At 40.1% G+C, this 17,778-nt stretch overlaps 1 protein-coding gene and 1 long non-coding RNA gene across 3 annotated transcripts in view; one reads left to right on the plus strand and one right to left on the minus strand.

The window, feature by feature from the left end:
• Positions 1-8,492, plus strand: part of LOC137862385 (contactin-3-like) — a 96,800-nt gene extending 88,308 nt beyond the window's left edge. For both annotated transcript variants that reach the window (XM_068694384.1, XM_068694385.1), the window contains exons 14-21: positions 27-176; positions 895-965; positions 1,830-2,064; positions 2,212-2,327; positions 3,004-3,190; positions 5,684-5,796; positions 7,617-7,785; positions 8,354-8,492. In XM_068694384.1, coding sequence (XP_068550485.1) covers positions 27-176; positions 895-965; positions 1,830-2,064; positions 2,212-2,327; positions 3,004-3,190; positions 5,684-5,796; positions 7,617-7,785; positions 8,354-8,454 — 1,142 coding nt within the window. In that variant the 3' untranslated portion in view covers positions 8,455-8,492. The remainder of the gene's footprint in view (positions 1-26; positions 177-894; positions 966-1,829; positions 2,065-2,211; positions 2,328-3,003; positions 3,191-5,683; positions 5,797-7,616; positions 7,786-8,353) is intronic.
• Positions 172-17,549, minus strand: LOC137862386 (uncharacterized). The gene is made up of 12 exons (XR_011100218.1): positions 17,362-17,549; positions 14,818-14,919; positions 13,459-13,580; positions 12,836-13,012; positions 11,380-11,436; positions 8,852-8,978; positions 8,336-8,471; positions 6,902-7,123; positions 6,183-6,242; positions 5,024-5,148; positions 2,172-2,391; positions 172-2,002 (listed from the first exon to the last, which is right to left on the minus strand). It is a non-coding gene; the product is annotated as an uncharacterized lncRNA (long non-coding RNA).
• Between the last annotated feature and the right edge of the window lie 229 nt (positions 17,550-17,778).

Here is a 17,778-nt window from a genome sequence, read left to right on the forward strand (position 1 = left end):
CATGGTTCTTTTTCTCTTTTTAATAGTTCCAGATGTGATTGATGGAAAAACATTCACAACTACGGTGGTGGATTTAAATCCTTGGGTTGAATATGAATTTCGTGTAGTTGCCAGTAACAAAATAGGAGGTGGAGAGCCTAGTTTACCCTCAGAAAAAGTAAGAACCGAAGAGGCAGGTTAGTGGGTTCTTTTATTTGTTTTTAATTCAAGAATTGTAAATATATTCCCCCCAAAAATCATATCCTTGACTCACTGCAAACAGGCTTGGCATTGCTATCAAATATAAAAGTCTATAACTAGTTTGTTGATGATTTTTCCATTTAGCTGTGGGACAGTTTGTGTTGCATTACACATAACATTTAAATACATTTCAACTGTTTTTAGTATGCAAAAAGCTGTCTGTTTAGTTAGTGCTGCAGAATATGAAAATGTTAATGGATAGGAAGAGGTGAATTTTGACTACTTTTCCCCTTCCCAGTGTTTGGTCAGTGTATACCTTCCATGTAATAAGCATGTAGCTCAGAACACATCAATTAAAGCTCCCAGTGGTATTTGGAATAAGGCCATTGCCTGATATATCTGCGTGAGTTAACTCTGTTGAAAATCTGAAGTATGCCAGAAGTTCATAAACATTAAAGCAGATATGGCATATAATACGTGAGGTTCTAAAAACATTGAGAAAAATACCTGTCCGCCCAAAGGAGGTTAAAAGCCAGTTGAACGAAGGGGCTGGCCCTTTCCAGGACATGCTCATGCTGGTTCAAAAGCACTTGCCTAGATTTGCAAAAGAAATAGGAAAACTGCTGGGTTAGCTTCAAAGAATGAGGTTAACATTATAAGATGTCACCTCGTCTATCTATACTGCACAGACAGCTGTACGTTTCTTTTTCACAGTTCCTGAAATTCCCCCATCTGAAGTCAGTGGGGGAGGCGGCAGCAGGTCTGAACTGGTCATAACATGGGATGTAAGTTTTCTGGCAAGCAATTTTCTTCACAGAATGGTTGTTTTCATTCAAACTGTTCTTAAAAGATGAGTTTTCCTGGCTGCAGCAGCTTCTCATCTAGCAATGTGTTTGGTAACATTCTGCTATGTGGGCTATGCACGTTTGCCTTCCCTCCTTTGCTTGTTACTGTGCTAGACTGCGATCAGTAAGAACTTCAGTTATTGTCTAAGGTGATTGCTTCTGTTCTCAAACAATTGTTGGGCTGGGAAATGGGCGTTGCTCAAAGGTGGAGCCAAAGCATTGTGCTGGTCAGTGCAACTTTACAGTCTGTGCTTTGTTACCATTAACTGTGAATGCATGTGCTAACCCATGCAAAGAATCAGCTACTACTTTAAGTTACATATCCCATTTCTAATGAGTTAAAAGATGTTAACATACTATTACGTACTAATATTGATGACTCCCTGTGGTTACTTAATCATAATCACATTGGGGGAAGGTATAAGCCACTGTACAAAGGTAGTATTGGATTCTCCAACAATTGACTAAGCAGTTAATTTTTTTGAACTATGAATTCTGACTAGAAATTGAAAATAAGTGTTTACTGAATGGTGCCTTAAAACTAAGCACTTAGTGGAAAACGAGGCGTATACCGGAGATGTATGAACTTCTCCTGAAGTGCAAGCATTACAATAGGTTCAAAAGAATGTGTTTCACTCTACTGTACCAGAGTTGATTTGTTGATGGAATGATCCCATATGTAGTACCAGAACCTGTTTACAACCTTGTGCATTAGCATGGTGGCACTTTCCTCCTGCAAAGCTTTTCCAGTGCTGTATGTAACGTCACAGACCAGACTTCTGTCACTGTTTCCTTTTCTCACAGCCCATCCCTGAAGAGTTACAAAATGGAGAAGGATTTGGATATGTTGTTGCTTTCCGTCCCTTTGGCACCACAACATGGATACAGACTGTAGTTACCTCTCCTGACACACCCAGATATGTCTTTAGGAACGAAAGCATCTTGCCCTTTTCACCGTATGAAGTCAAAGTTGGGGTCTATAACAACAAAGGAGAAGGGCCATTTAGTTCAGTAACCACAGTTTTTTCAGCTGAAGAAGGTATGTGGTTCTCTCCAGCTATTTAACAAGCATTGGTTCATCAGAGAACATAGCAACAATTGATACAACTAAGATTAACTAGAATGTAAACATATTTGCACCATTACCAATGTTGCTGATCTCTCATGTTTTGATTTCCTATTACAGAGCCTACTGTAGCTCCTGCTGGCGTATCAGCGACTAGCCTCTCCTCCTCAGCCATTGAAGTCTCCTGGACAGCCATTCCCTGGAAGATGAGTAGTGGAAGGCTACTGGGTTATGAGGTAAATTCATTTAAAATACATTAAGTCTTGAGTTCAGCCCAATCGCTGTTCAGAAATCAAGGCCCTGTTAAAAAAAAAAAAAGTGTTTTTTTGTTTTTGTTATTTTTCATAAAAGCAATTGAAAATCAGAGCAAACAGCTACTTTTTTAGAGTATTAAACTCTAGTAATGCTTAATTTACAGAAGATTACCACCTGTCTTGCTGCCTTTCTGCCCCCACCTTCACCCAGAAAAAGGATATTTTCTTCTAAGCATCTTTGAAAATGAATACAGAATGAAATTGTTTTGCTTTCTGTGATGAGTCATGTGTTTAACAGTATTTTCAAACTGACATTTTTTCAGAATTGCATTTATTTTTTAGAAACTATTTTGTAAGATACAGTTTTCTGAGTTTAATTTGTTTATTTCAAGATGAAGTAATGATTTTCTTCTGGTTGTCATTTTTTAATTCAAGCAACATTTAATATTTCAGTTTCTTTTTTTCTACAGTCAAAAGAGCAGCAAGCGTGAAAGGCAGATGGATAAGAAGAATTTTGTTTACATATTTTTGAAACTTTTAAGTATTTCTACCTTTTTCAGCTGAGAAAAAAATGCACCTAAAGGAGTCAAATGCAATGCTGTAGATAAAAACTCCATTCCATTCAACATTTTAAATAGTTTTGTTTTGTATCTACTAGGTTAGATACTGGAATAATGGTGGAAAAGAAGAATCTTCAAACAGAGTGAAAGCTGCAGGGAATGAGACATCAATAAGAATAACAGGTTTGAAGAGCAACTTGGCATACTACACAGCTGTCCGTGCTTATAACAGTGCTGGAGCGGGTCCCTTTAGTGTCACAGTAAATGCTACCACAAAAAAGACACGTAAGTATCTCAAATGTATGGTGGAGAGAGGCATAATGGGATGTTAGCATTTGCAGGCAAATGAAAAATAGACGCATTACTGGGAATCACGGTACACAAAAATGACCTACATTTTCATACAGACCAGAAGAGTTACACAAGTAAGTCAAGCATATATCTTCTATTTTCTAAACTCTGCTACTTTAGCAAAATAGTAAGTAAAACTCAGCTATGCCAGTAGAGCTGAAATAAGACACATCATTTTTTTGTATAAAACCTTTATATTCTTCTAGTGGCTGGAAGAATTTAATATTTAAAAAAAAAAAAAAAGGAAAGAAGAAACAGTGACTTGTTGAATTTGCCAGGGTTTTATAACATATTTATAAGTTCTCTACGGCATGACTTTTGCAGCGTAATGATCCTCATACAATTCATGCAAAACAACCATTCACATCCATTGTTTCCCCTTTAAGAAGTTACACAAGAAGCCACTTTTCTATTAAAAAGGAGAAATGGAGCTGGAGAACAGATTGTGAAAGGCTGCACTAATTTTTCTACAAATGAGATGTGTTTGGTATGCTCTTGCATTGTAATACAACTAACTCAAAATCAGAGTCATCAACTTTGACATATTTCTTCCAGATTCATAAGAATGTACAATTAAATCTGTATGAAAGGTCAAATTCCCTGGTATAGTTACTAATGTCTTTCTACTGAAAGTAGTTGTATCATCGATGTTATGAAATAATACATTCATAATAATAATAATTTTAGATGTAGAAATAAGTGTCACTGTCTATCACCAATGACTAAAACAACTCAGATTAGCTGGAAGATCTGCCTGAGTTTATAAGGTAAGATGTTACAATTATTTAATATTATTTAATATATAGGTCTTAAAATACAACAAGATCTTCTGCCATTGCAACATAATGTTCTGTCCATCAGCTGTAATTAAGAGAAATATTAGTGTGGATGACTAACTTTAAGCATCCAAGGAGTCTTACAGAAATCCACGTCACTATTTGCATACTTAGTACTAGACATGTAATTGTAATAGTTACAATAATAGTTTGGAATTTGGAATTATCTATTACAAATTAAGTTCTGTTCTGAACACCAAAGATTATTAGAGATTTGTGTAGCTGAAGCAGATTGGAGCCCTCTGAATCACTTCTATAAGTCAAGTGGCAGATAGAGGCTTACAGTTTTTATATATAATTATTCTTAATTTTTTCAGATGACATTAATACTTAGTTTTGGATTTAAGAGTGTGACTCATTTCTTCTCAAATTCAGCATTAATGTCTGAGTGTGTAAACTATTTATCTATGCTATAATACTCAAATCTCAGGAGTAAAACAATTTCCTCTTAAGTTTACACAAATTGACTAGTAGTGCATCAGGTTGAATCTTATTTAGTATTTAGAATGAGGCAAATAATGCAGAAAAGAAAAGAAAAAAAAAGATCTTTGAACAGCTGTTTAATTCTTGTAACTTTTAGTCGTACATTTTGTCCATGTAGTGCTGAGCAGTATAATCAGGTGGGTTTTTATCTGATGGCTAATGGAGCTATTTGTGCAAAAGAGTTTAAAAATAAAGGGAAGAACTAAAAACACAAGCATGAGCACATGCACAAGACTACATAAAACCACTGTTAGTTTTTAATATTGGATGTCTTCAGCATCAAAGCTTAGAGCAGTCCACCTAAGCAGCAGTTGCCTCCACTAGGTGACAGCAACAGTAAATTGTTTTCCTTAACACGTTTAGAAAAGATTTTAATAGTTGAGTGGTTCACTACATGACCCATTTTCTGAGAAGCCAACTTGAGGCATCTGAAGAGGTTTGTACTTACCTTCACCTTTCATGACAGTTTCAAGATGTATTGAAGTATACAGCCAAAAGCGTACTTCTCCTGGGTTGTTAATGATCAACAAAACCAAAACGTTGCTTGGCCCACTATTGTTCCAACTGGAATTACTGAAATGGTACAGACTGCATTTCAAAATCATGTCTCAAGTTAACAACAAAAAGAAATCTGTCACGTATTTGTACATTACAAACATGTTAAAGGAAATCTGCATAGCATATAGGTTAGTATATTCACCAAGACTAAATTTGCCTAAAATTTTACTGTGAAGTATTTGCTTATTCTTTAAAACATACTAACAATAGATATTGTCTGTTGTCATCATTGGTCTGTCTCATTAGAGTATGTTCTAATTGATCACACATGTCTTAGACAAATGCTTTTGTTTGACAACATTTAATGAAAGACCATCAACAGATAATACAACTTCAGAAATAACATTTATGTGCCATTCTATTTCTCTTTCCTTCTGTTTTTTCAATTTAGTCTCTGAACCATAAAGTGTACAAATGACGAGGCTGTATTTGAGTTGCTTTTACATCCGACACGTAATGACAGTCAATTACCTGAGCTATTATTTCCTACTGTAGAATAAATCACTAATGCCAATTAAATTAAAGTCATGCTTTTATTATGTATTCAAAGCACCCAGTCAACCACCAGGAAATATCGTGTGGAATGTTACTGACTCCAGAGTAATCCTCAACTGGGAAGAAGTAAGAGCCATGGAGAACGAGTCTGAAGTGACTGGGTATAAGGTAAGCAAAAAGACCACCACCAGAGTATCTGAAAGGAATCCGCACTTCTTTATCTTGTCTGTTTGGAAGGCAGTAAGTTTAAAAGATGCATATTTCAGTACTGTCTCCTTTTTCTAGATTTTAATCATATCCTAACAATGTCTCACAAACCATAGGCCTTTTACCATTAATGGTCCATTAATGCTTTCCATTGCTGGCCAACTAGAATTATTAGTACCGTATATCAAACTGATGTACTTCTCATATTACTAAACCTTTTTCTTCTTACCTACTGTGAGACATGCTCATTGTCTTCACAGAAACTACATCACCACATTTATTCCAAAGCTGATCAGTGCACAAATGTACAAGTACTTAAATATGACACGTATCTTAAGTATACTTACGAGAATTGCTGAGGATATTCTTGATGATCAGTGTAGAGATGTATCCCGCATGATACATACCTGTATAAAAGAGTTATTTGAGGATCTGACTATTCAATGTTCTCAGTTCTATTGGCAAGAAATACGTATTTAAAGTTTACTTAGCTTTATCTAGCACAGAAGGTAGCTGAACTAAAACCATCCAATGTACAGTTTCAAACTGCATCCTCTGTCTCCCACAGCACTTCCAGGTCTCCCCATTGAAAGCATTGCTAAGTACATAACAATAAGCTGTATTTTGATAATGCTGGTTAATTTTACCCAAGTAAAGCATTTAGGGGTGTCATTTTTATCCCCGAAAGCCAGGACACTGCAGTTAACAGAAATCTGGTTTGTCAAGCAGAGAACATCCAACAAATGACCTTGAAAGCACAAGAGCAGCCATAGCGCAGGCGTCGTGCAAGCCAGCCATATGGTTGTGTCCCTCAGAGCTTTTTTCAGCAAAGCACGACATTAGGGAGCATGTCCCGAGGGTGGCAGCATGTAGCACAGAGCTGGGAAGGTTCTGAGAGACTGCTGTAATTTAGATAATAACAAGGTTTGGTGGCAGGTCATCATGTATATAATTCCAGTGGCTTTGCATTTTTTTTTTGCTGTCCACTACTACTGCCATTATTTTGGGAGAATTGGGGTTGCCTTTTTTTGAGTTTTGCACTGCAGTGAGAAACTCCCAGGCTTACCTGATTGTCAAGTTTGTGAAGCTCTGCCAGGGAAATGTGCTGGATGTGTATGTTCTTTGGGATATAACTGCTGCATCGCATCCTTGTCCTTAGGCGGACCAATGGCAGTAGGGGCTCTTTTGGCTCCTCAGGCCTACAGACCAGCAAAGAGGCTGTTGTTGCCCTTAAATCCCTCATCCGATCATACTTGAGTAGAGAGGACTTGACCCTTAGATGTAGCTCCTGTTGTTTGAGACGTAGCACATTGTATGAAGTCAAGTTTCATGGTAATAATTAATCAGTGCTTGCAGAACATCTTCCAACATGGTCTATAATTTTCACATTCTGACTTGTTATCTCCTTCCTCATACTTTGTGGTGGCTTAAGTAGTTGATCTAGATAATGACTGATTCCAAATGGTGGAGTAATTTATAGAACAATACATTATTAAGATACTCAACAGAATATATTATTCATTATCATTATACATTGTGCCATTTTAGATTAAAGTTGGAATAAAAGCCCTTGTTTCATGTTACCTTCTTTCACGACTTCTCTAGATACTGAATGCAATTCTGCTCTGTAATATTAGCCAAAAATCAGACCTTTTTTAAAGTTGTTTTCAACAACTAAAACCTTGTTTTCAAGAAACATTAATAAAAATTGCATGGCAGATCCTACTGGAAGAAATAACCCACTACAGCTTTGCAAAAGATGCTGTTTGTTTTTGTTGCAGGTTTTGTACAGGACAAGCAGTCAGACCAATATGAACGTGCTGAACACAGACAAGACAACAGCTGAAATTCTGCTCCAGCTTAATGACGATTACATTATAGAAGTAAGGGCAACAACTGATGGTGGAGATGGCACTAGCAGCGATCAGATCCTGATTCCCAGACTAGCAAGTATGTTGAAGCTGAATCACTGTTGTTTTGTCACATGCTTATGTCCTCAAATATCAGAACCTGCTTTATACCAGCCACGGTACAAAGAGACTGCCTCTGCCTTAGCGTAGGGAAGCATTACTAAACTTGCAGCTGACACTAAGCAGTTGTCACAGCCTATCTTTATAGGAATTGAGTCCTTATTGATAGGAGGAAAAAAAATAAAGCCTGTATGTTGTATGATAATAAGGTAATAAAAAGAAAAGCAATTAACAATCTTCATGCCCTTATGCATGACAAACTTCATTCTATTGAATTGGTAAATTACCATGTAAATTGGTATTAAAAACACTATTTTAAAAATGTTTCTCTTTTTTTTTTTATTATTATCTGGAAAGTAAAGACTATTCATATAGTCTCAGCATCTTGAAATGCATTTTTATAGCTTAAAATATTTTTTTTTAATTTTCATTGCTTATCAAAAATATAAATTTTCAGTAATTTTTGTTTAATATCTAATAAGAGTAATAATTTTATACAGCAGATACTCATGCTTTCATTTAATCCTTACCTTTTTCATTTGTCACAGGTATGGATGCAAGAGGTTCTGGTCCACCAGTCTTGAATACATTCAGTCTCTCCGGCTTCTTACCAACAATATTTTACTTGACTCTTAATTCAGTGTTGTGATGATGCATTTTCATTTGCTGAGAAAAAAAAAAAAGAATCAGTTATTACAGAAAAGTGCTTTTTTTTAAAAAAATGCAGTGGTTAATGCATGTTTTTCTTCTGACGTGTTTTTAAATTCTTTATATTTCACTGTAGGATGAAGTAAAAATATCATGTAAAGTTTAGCAAATCCTTTAAAAAGGAATCTAAAATGCCTTAATACTTGAACCAAAGGAGTTTACATATTACATACTTCAGATACAATGTAAAAGAGAGGGTGAAAGCAATGGCACTGTGATCACCTACAAGGACGAGCTTAGCTCTATGAGAAATTCCATTTTTGCAATGACAATGTATTGTTGTTTTGAGTACGTTCTGTATTGTTATGTACAAATGAAAGATGAGATCAGAGACATACCTTCAGTCAGAATGGAACACGTCAACCAACCGGCAGTTCTTAAGACAGTGTCGTAATCCAGTCGACTTGGATCTGTTTGCTTGCTGCCCTTTATACAGGTTATTCTAAATCTAGCAAGAAATCAAAGCTAGAAGGTAGAGAAAAGTCTCAGCATGAATGTTAGTTTTGCACAGTCCGTGTTGAGGTGTCCAAGAGGCAGGGCTTCCACTACTACTCATAAGAAATTATCTCACAGCCATGTTTCAAAGAAGGCTCTCTGTTTTATCACAGTGCATGTTTATGTACCCTTCAAGCCCCTGATCCTCCTCTTAATCAATAGACTTCTCAGTTAATTTCCTTGCATCTCTACCTTATATTTTGTAACCAGGTTCCTTCTTCATAACCAAGTTCTCCCACCTTCAGGATTGCTCTAATTGCCCTTCTCTGAACTCCTGTCATTGCGTTTTGCTAACAGAAGTGCCCATGTCTAAGCATTACTGAAATGCAGTTGCACCATGGCCTTACCAAAAGGGACTATTACCACCTCCCTACCTTGTGATGTGGTGCTTCCCAATATGCAGCCCAAAATTATCTTGCTCTTTTGTCTACCACACTGCAATGTAAACTCATCCTTAATTCAGCATTTGCTGTTACATTCATAACTCTCCTTGCAGCTGCTCTTTAACCAGTTCAAAGTATTTCACCTGGTCTGGCACTCTACTGCACCCATTACTATCATATAATTCTAGTAAGTTTATGGCAATAGTATAATTTATAATACAAAAAATACACAAAGACAATTCAAGCTTGATATTACAGAGAAATCTATGCTTTCTTTCATAGCAATATATTAAAGATACATTAAACCTGGTACATTGGACTTTAACAGTTGCGAATTTAGACCAAGTCAGCCTTCTAGACACCTTTTAAAGAGCTACCCACATCCATGGTAGAGCAAGTGTTCACATGACATAAAGCATATCCTTTTAAAGAGGTTCATTTCTATCTCAGTATTATTACAACACACAGAAATATAAAGAGAGAGAACCAGGATTAATGAAACCATGATAGCACTGTAGAAATACCTTGATATGCATTCAAATAGCAAATTACATTATTAGTATCACATCCATATGAAACTATGTGCTAACTGTTGAGGTAAGCAAGATCTGTATATACTGTACATATGTGGTTATAAATGGCTAGTTGCTTTTCAATGTGGCTAACCAGTGATGTTTTCAGACACTTGCAAACGGGGGGAGGGGGGAAATGGAGAAGAGATGTTACTAGTAAGTATATAGTTATGTTTCATGCAACAAAGGGTGAATCTTTCTATTCTTGTTTCACAGAATTCTATTTCACATTCCTGTGTTGCCATTCTCATGCTATTACATTGTATTATTTAATTTCTAGTTATATATCTCCATGAGATATGTACCAAGTACTTTGTTTCATATTGAAAAGTTTGAAATTTATCCTTAAACTTCCAGTCGTGTGTGTATCCTATGGTTATCTGTATGCATTTTTTCTATTATTCTAATAAAATATTTATTACATTGAGGGATACAAGACTATTTCAAAGTATTACTGCCTGTCCGCATTATGTATTTGCACACATGGGGATTTACCACAACTAAAGTCCTCAGCCTACATTCTTGATATTCCTGCTAACTGGCCCTTCCTGGCAGGACAGGAGTGGTTTTCCCTCGTGGTAGCTCTGCTGCCATAAAGCTAAAATCCTAACCTATACCCAGGCCTGCGCCGACATTTCTCTCTGGAGGAGTCATGCCCAGAGGCAGGGACGCAAGGTCCAGCTCCAGGTGCTGAGCTCCCCGTGCCCATAGGTTTGCAGCACAGCAGACAAAAAGCCGCCTTGCCTTCCCTGGCTTGCTCTCCCATCTATCCAATTAGGCTGTTTCCTCTCCTCTGAGATGAAATAAAATGTAATTATATTAAAGAAGAGTTGGTTCTTTTTAATAATTTATGTTGTATATCACTATTTATCATTAAATTCCACGGCCTGTTTTCCCCCTGCAAATTGCCTATTCCTCAAGTACTGCAATTTCCCATAAAGCTGGTGACTTTCTAGCACTAAAACCTGCTCTGTGGAAACATGGGTAGAACAGAAACCATATTTTAAGTTTTCAGAGCATGGAATACATGGCTTGTACCTAACCTACATAATGGGGAGCTGATCCAAATGCTGCAGTAAAGGCTAATAATAATCCCGATGTGTTTCTAAGCGTATATGCATGAGGCAAGACTAGAGCCCTTTTTCTTGAGTAAAGCAGGTTTTCTTTTTCAGATGACTGTAGGTGGACATGTGCCTTGCTCCCTATTTCACCCCGTATTTAGATTAGTCTTCCTATAAACTGACCTCCGTTTCTTCCTAAGCTCATTTCAGTTCAGTTTTAATGTTTATTTGCTATAATAAGACCAACTTAATACCCCAGGGAGAGTTGGAAAAAAATAAGTTACTACTGGGAAAGTGTTGGAGGAAAACATGGAGAATCATCAAAGGATAACGTGCATTCCCAAAGCCAGCTTACCTTTCGCAGGCTTTTCCGGAGCAGTTTCTGTCACTAAACAAATTTAGGAATTCAGTCCTGAAAAAAAAAAAAAAAGGGGGAAATAACGTAGCTGTATTCCTCCAAGCTGCTTAATAACTCTCAAAACTAGCAAACAGCAAAGCCAAAAGCTAACGTTAGGCAGAGGGGGAGCAGGGGCTGAGAGGAGGAGGCTGCCCCTAGAAGGATGAGCCTGGCCTTCCTCTGGTCCCTGCGACACCTACAATTGGAGGCAGGGACACGAGGATGCTGAGAGGGTGCTGAGCACCCACAGCACCATCAGCACAGCACGCTCGGCGTCGCTGCAGGGCCGCCACCAGCCCCATACGTGCACGTGAGGCAGGCTGGAACCATCCCCAGCTCAAAACCCTTTGTGGAGGTGGTGTGAGCCCTGTGGTTTGGGATGTGGAGGTCTGGTACGTGAGGGATATGGGGGGTTGGTTTAGGCATGGGTTTAAAGTTACTCGCCCTGCCCTGCTATTCCCCCAAGACTTGCTTTATAAACGGTTTCTCATGCCATCCAATTCTTTTTCCATTTTCCCTGGCACACACTTATATGAGGGGAACTGATGTCTCCTGTGACTGAAATCCAAATTTCTCTAAGAATTAAAAAAGCCTTTTTCTTTGGACAGTTTACTCCATCAGATATGTTGTGAAAAGGCAGAATCCCCTCTGAATACAAAATGAGTTAAAAACTAATATCACTTTAGCCCTAAGAAATATCGGAGATCTCCATTTTCTACTTAATTTGCCTTTCACCGGTGGATTGCAGACGTGGGCAGTGCCTGTCAGGTTATATATGTTATATCTTAATAACAGGCAATAAAGCAAGCTGTCCTGCATGAGGGAATGCATTAATCTGACAGCTTTCTGTCTGAAATAAATAACAATGGAATATTGTGAAAATAAAATGAGTTTGTAAACAGCCACTCTCTCTCTTAGGAAAAACAACCTCCTTGATTGTTTTATGCTAATGCTTTGAACTACTGGAAAGCAATAAAAAAGGATATGTTTAGCAGAGATATAACTGAGTGTACATTATTGTTCTTTTATCAAGCCTGTTTGATAAAAAGCGACACTACTTTTCTTTAAATCTGATGCATGTATAGTACACGCTCCAAAATGGGGGGAGGAAAAAAAAGACAGTGCGCCACTTACTGTATCTCCAGCCATCAGTTTTAACCTCTTAGAAAAGAGCTTTTGTGTGAAGACCTTTCATATTTGCCTTCCTGACACGCACACAGCTTGGGTTTCACTGGGAAGCAGGATGTACAGCCTATAACGAAGGAATGGGCATTTTCCTTTTTCCAACCTTACACCTTTTTCAGCAGCCTCAGCAGGGAGAAAAGGGAAGCTGCGGGCACCCAGCTGAGCCCTGAGCCTGTCCCCATCACCCACGGGCGCTGCACCTCCCCCAGAAGTGCTGTTGGTGTCTCACCTTCGGCGTGGAGGTGCTTCCCAAAGCCAGCTGAGGCGTTTGGTGGGAGAAGTCTCTTTACCATCAGCAGGACCGGTCAATACCACGCTGTCAGGGCGCTGGCTGCAGGACAAGGAGATGCAAACAGACAGGGCCTTGGCAGCCCTCCCAAAAAGAGAGGAGTCCCCCAGCAGTTCCCTGGGCAGAGGACATGCAGCTTTAGCTACCAGATACATACTCCCATCCCATTCAACGCCATGCCACAGAGTCTGCCATGGCACTTACTGGAACTCCAACCATGCTCCCCGTTAGGTTTTGAACTCTCTGTTCTGAGGCTTTTCAGTTTGCACATGAGAGTGTTTCAGAGATGCATAAGGCCTTCATGTGCATCTTTCCTTTGTTTTTTTCCTATCTCCAAGGGTCAATAAAACTTCAAAAATTCATTTGGCATTAAATTTTGGTACTAAGTATCTTCTCTTGAGCTCCCTGCTGATCTTTTTTAGGTCAAGAAGCGTCTTTGAAAGTCTCTCTCTTTTTCTTTTTTAACAGACAAGTGTTGGAGATAACACCAGTAACTCTGGGCACAGAAGCATTATGTAGCATCGCTCAGACACTTCCCAATGTACCTAAGACTACTTTCTTACCCTTTAAGAACATAATTAGTCCCTTGAGGTCTGGACCATGCCTGCTTTCTGTGCTGTGCTCTTCATGCCATCCCGGCGATTAATTCCCCCTCGGATGGCAGAACGTCAAGGCATTGCAAATGCTGAAAAGGGAAGAATCAAAAGCATCCCATTAGGAGCCCATACAACCTCAAAATGTTCATTAATGCAGCCAATGACAATTTAAAGTCAAAGCAACTCCTGTGACAGGGGAACATCCCAGAACTGTTCATCAGGAAGGAGCCCCCTTTGAGAGAGCCCGGCTCACTGCTGCCTGCCTCCTGGCCCCGCACTGCTCACAGGACCAAGGGGAGGGAAGCAGAGCCTCCAGCGACAGCCGAGGATGTGGACTGCTGGCTGGAGCCCTCCAGCAGCACAGGCAGGGGGTTGCAGTCCCTCAGTCAAAGGTTTGACCAAGAACCAGCAACCAAACCAGTGCAAAACCGCAGACAGGGCTCCGTCTTAACGCTCCCTTTGAAGGAAGGTGAAGGCAGCCGTGCTGCGGAGCGACTCCCCACTCTTCCCAAACACTTACCACAGCATCCTCCCCCCTCAGGGACCTTGCCAATCTCCCTGCTGGGTTCACAGAGTTACAGCAGAGCGGGGCCAAGGTCTGCACGGTGTGACAGGCACTTCAAGGCATGCACAGGGACTTATTTTTAGGCACTCTGCGCCAGCTGCTCTGCAGCCCTTGGTAGAAGCTCAGATTCATTTTTGCCATCCCCAAGGAAAGCGCAGTGAATGCTCCCCCGAGACCAGAGCACCTCCGTGTGCTCCCCGTGCCCACTCATTCAGCACGAACACTGAGAGCTGGGCGATGCTGCGGGGCCATGTAGCAGGGAAGGTGTTCAGCAGCACTGCTCTCCCCAGAGATTTCGTTTTAGGGGATCTTTCCCTTTTATGCTGGCACACAAGCAATGACCTGTTAGATCAGCTCGAGACATAAAAAGAAACGAGGCACAGAAAATAAGGGAAAACCCTCTCTTTCATGCCCTTTATGATACAAACAATACATCATTTTCCCAGCTGAGGACCTGAAAAGGAGCCTATCAAAAAGAACATATGTTTAACAAGGATTTCTCTCATTAGCAATCCGAGAAGGGCCACGGTTAAAGCAGACAAATAATTTAATTTTTGTCACAGTTTCTAACGTTGCCACCAAACTGAGGCAGAGTTACACTTGTCACAACACTCATTATCTATGTGAGCAGCAGAGCTCTCAGCTGATTGAATGAGCTCTGCAGCAAGAACAGATTATTTCATCAGCTGCATCTGATTGTCATTAGTTTTTGGATACAGGATGTAAATTGACTACAAAGACAGAAAATACGGCTTTCATACCTTTATGGAAGTTTCATGAGAGACATAGAGGAAAACTCTTCTGCAGCAGCCAGAAGCTTCAGTTCATGTGCTGAAAACCACTGTCTTGGGCTTTTGCGTTGCCTTGGAAACATGAAAAATAAAAATAATATTTAATTACTTATTTTCAAGCAACCATAGTATCCAGTGCTGGGGGCCAGATCCCAGACTAATGAAACCCTTACCCCAGTTTCAGAAGATTTGTCTGACCTGCCCTTCTAAACAAAGGAGGGACCAAGAACAAATCTCAACCAAGTTTCACTTGTGCTTGCATTTCCAGAAGATTTATCAGAAGTTTTTCGCAGGATCCCCATGAGCAACCCCCTCAGACAAGAAGAGACCACCATGGTTCCTGTCACTCCTGAGGACAGCACCTGCACGTGTGGGGGCTGCTGCCGAGCTCCCAGGATCAGCAGCCAGCCTGGGAGCATCGCCCACACCAGTGGGATGGGAAGGCTTTGGACAGATGCTTGGAGGTTCCTTCTTGCCTTCACATCCATGACTTTGTCAACATTGGCATTTCTTGTTTCTGAAAATATGCCCTCTTCCTTCAAGGGGACAGCAGCAGCTGGCCTGATAAACATCCATGCAAACACCCAGACACGACCTATCTGCATAAACCCCACAGACACAACTTTACCCAGGCAGCAGACCATGGAACCACTCCTGGTCACTGGTCCAGAAGCAGGACTCCAGCTCCGCTTCCAGCTTGCAGCACTACATGAACATAGCAAATGCTATTTTTACATCTGGTCCCAAGCTATTTTAAGCAAAAATTTGCTTAAAAAGACACCTCAAGGCAACCTCATCCTTTAGTTCGCCATTCATCTCTAAACAAGCTGTTACACGGGTAGCGTTAAGTTTGCTTTCTTTTCTCCAGTTTTCCTCAGGAACAACGCCATCAGCAATCTCCACGAATCTCTTTTGGCTCCTGAAGGTTAAACCAGCTCCAAGAAAACTGGATCAAAGGGAAAAACAACTTTATACTAGAAGCACAGAAGTATTTACATAACAGAAGATAAGCTCAAACTCCTCACATCTACCATATAGACATGCTTATGAGAAGCGTATAAAAATAGGCCATTTTCAATTTGATTGGGGAGGGGATGAGAAAATGCTTTTTATAGCTAATATAAGAGAAGAAAGAGAAGGCTGGCAATCAGCACTGTTTGCAATGCATCTAATTGAAAAGTTCCAGCGTTTTCAGGATTTCCTGCCCGAAGGAGAACAATCTCTTGGAGCCATTCTCATGCACAAGAGAAAAAAAGAATAAAGCATCCTGCCGGAGCCTGGGGATAACGCTTCCTCAGAGAAGCAAACCCAGGATTGAGAGGAGCCCTGCTAAACAAGCTGGAGGTTCAAATGTCAGACAACAAACCTGCCTGCTGAGTGGGGAACGACTGCCAGAAACAAATGGACGCAGGCAGCACTTGGAAAGCAAGAAGAGAGCTGTATTTCAGCCTCTTCTGTGCTCCTCAGCTGTGACCACAAATTTCGGCAGTAGTCTCCTAATAGGACTGATTACAGAAACACAAGCTGATATAGGGTTGGTCATTGCAGAACTATAGTAAAAACAAGAGAAAATAAATATTTTTTCATGACAGACATCCCAAGAAGTGCCCTGTTTTGGGCCAGCTCTGGTACATTCAGAATAATGGACAGCTCAACACACACATCGACATTTAGTCTAATGGCTTCATCATCTCTCCTTACAGACGTACTGGAACCAAACCCATAAACGCTTCGATATCAAACACCCACTCCTGCCTGCCCTCAGCAGGAGCAGAGCTACCCATTCTGTGGTTAATTAGCTATCATCTATAAAGCAATGGGAAAGGCCATGCTTTAATTTAGACCCATCTGGTAAAGGCTTTCTTGAAAAGATGAGACTTGTGTCATATTTTGGAGCCATCAGAGCCAGAGGTTGCCCAGCAGAGGCCGTCTGTCACAGATAACTGCTGCCAGTCCTCCAGATTATCAATTAGGCCATAATGACAGTTTCCATGAAAAGATGACTGAAGGGTCAGGAGCAGATCCCTCACACTGGCTGACCCGTGCCCTAGGAGCCTTGCAGTCGAACCTAAAAAAAGCCCATGTGCTGAGACGAGGGCTGGAACATTCCCAGCACACACACACACACACAAAAAGAATTACAGAGAAATATTTCAGCCCACTCAAGGTGCAGAGCCCAGGGGTCTTCCTAAAGGCCCTCACTGTCTTTCCTTCAAGAAAATACCAGAATTTGTGGTTGTTTTTTGTGTGTGTTTTTTTTGTTTTGTTTTGTTTTGGAGTTTGGGTAAGAAACGAGATGTTGGGCAGGTTCAGTTCCCTTCCCTGGCTCACATTTCTGATTTTCTTTAAGCCCTGTGTATCAGAGCCCTCCACATCTGGGATGAAAGCCCAGCTTCTAGAGATGAAGATACCCTGATTTCTAGACCCAGGTTGTGCTACCCATGTGCTCTGTTACATGCAGCCCATGGCACGGCCACAACCACAACTTCATGACCTGATTACTACAAACCTCACCTCCCCAATTCTTGAAGGAGCCCAAGACTTCAGCAGGACTCAGATCCGATTTTCCTCTCCTATTCTATGCAGTTTCAATTCATTTCCAAAGTGCTGTGTGCTCTATTCTCTGGTTACAGAGCAGCTGAAGTGCAGTTACTAAAGCGGCTTCTGTCTCGCTGCTCTTATCTGGGCAGCACAGGGCTGGGACCTGCTTGTAAGGAGACAAATTGCTTACATAATTTATGATGCCTCTTGTTGTCAAAATAACCAGACAAGCTTAAAAATATAAGCAGACACTGTTAGGAACAATACACTTAAAATGTTGAATTACACGGTAGCGGCACAGAATGGAAAAGAAGTGAAATTATAAGAGAATAAAAATGCAGGGTGCTAGAGAAATGTCAAACCTTTCCTGTATTTCACCCATCAGTAACA

Source organism: Anas acuta, chromosome 11, assembly GCF_963932015.1.
Source record: "Anas acuta chromosome 11, bAnaAcu1.1, whole genome shotgun sequence".
NCBI classification, from domain to species: domain Eukaryota; kingdom Metazoa; phylum Chordata; class Aves; order Anseriformes; family Anatidae; genus Anas; species Anas acuta.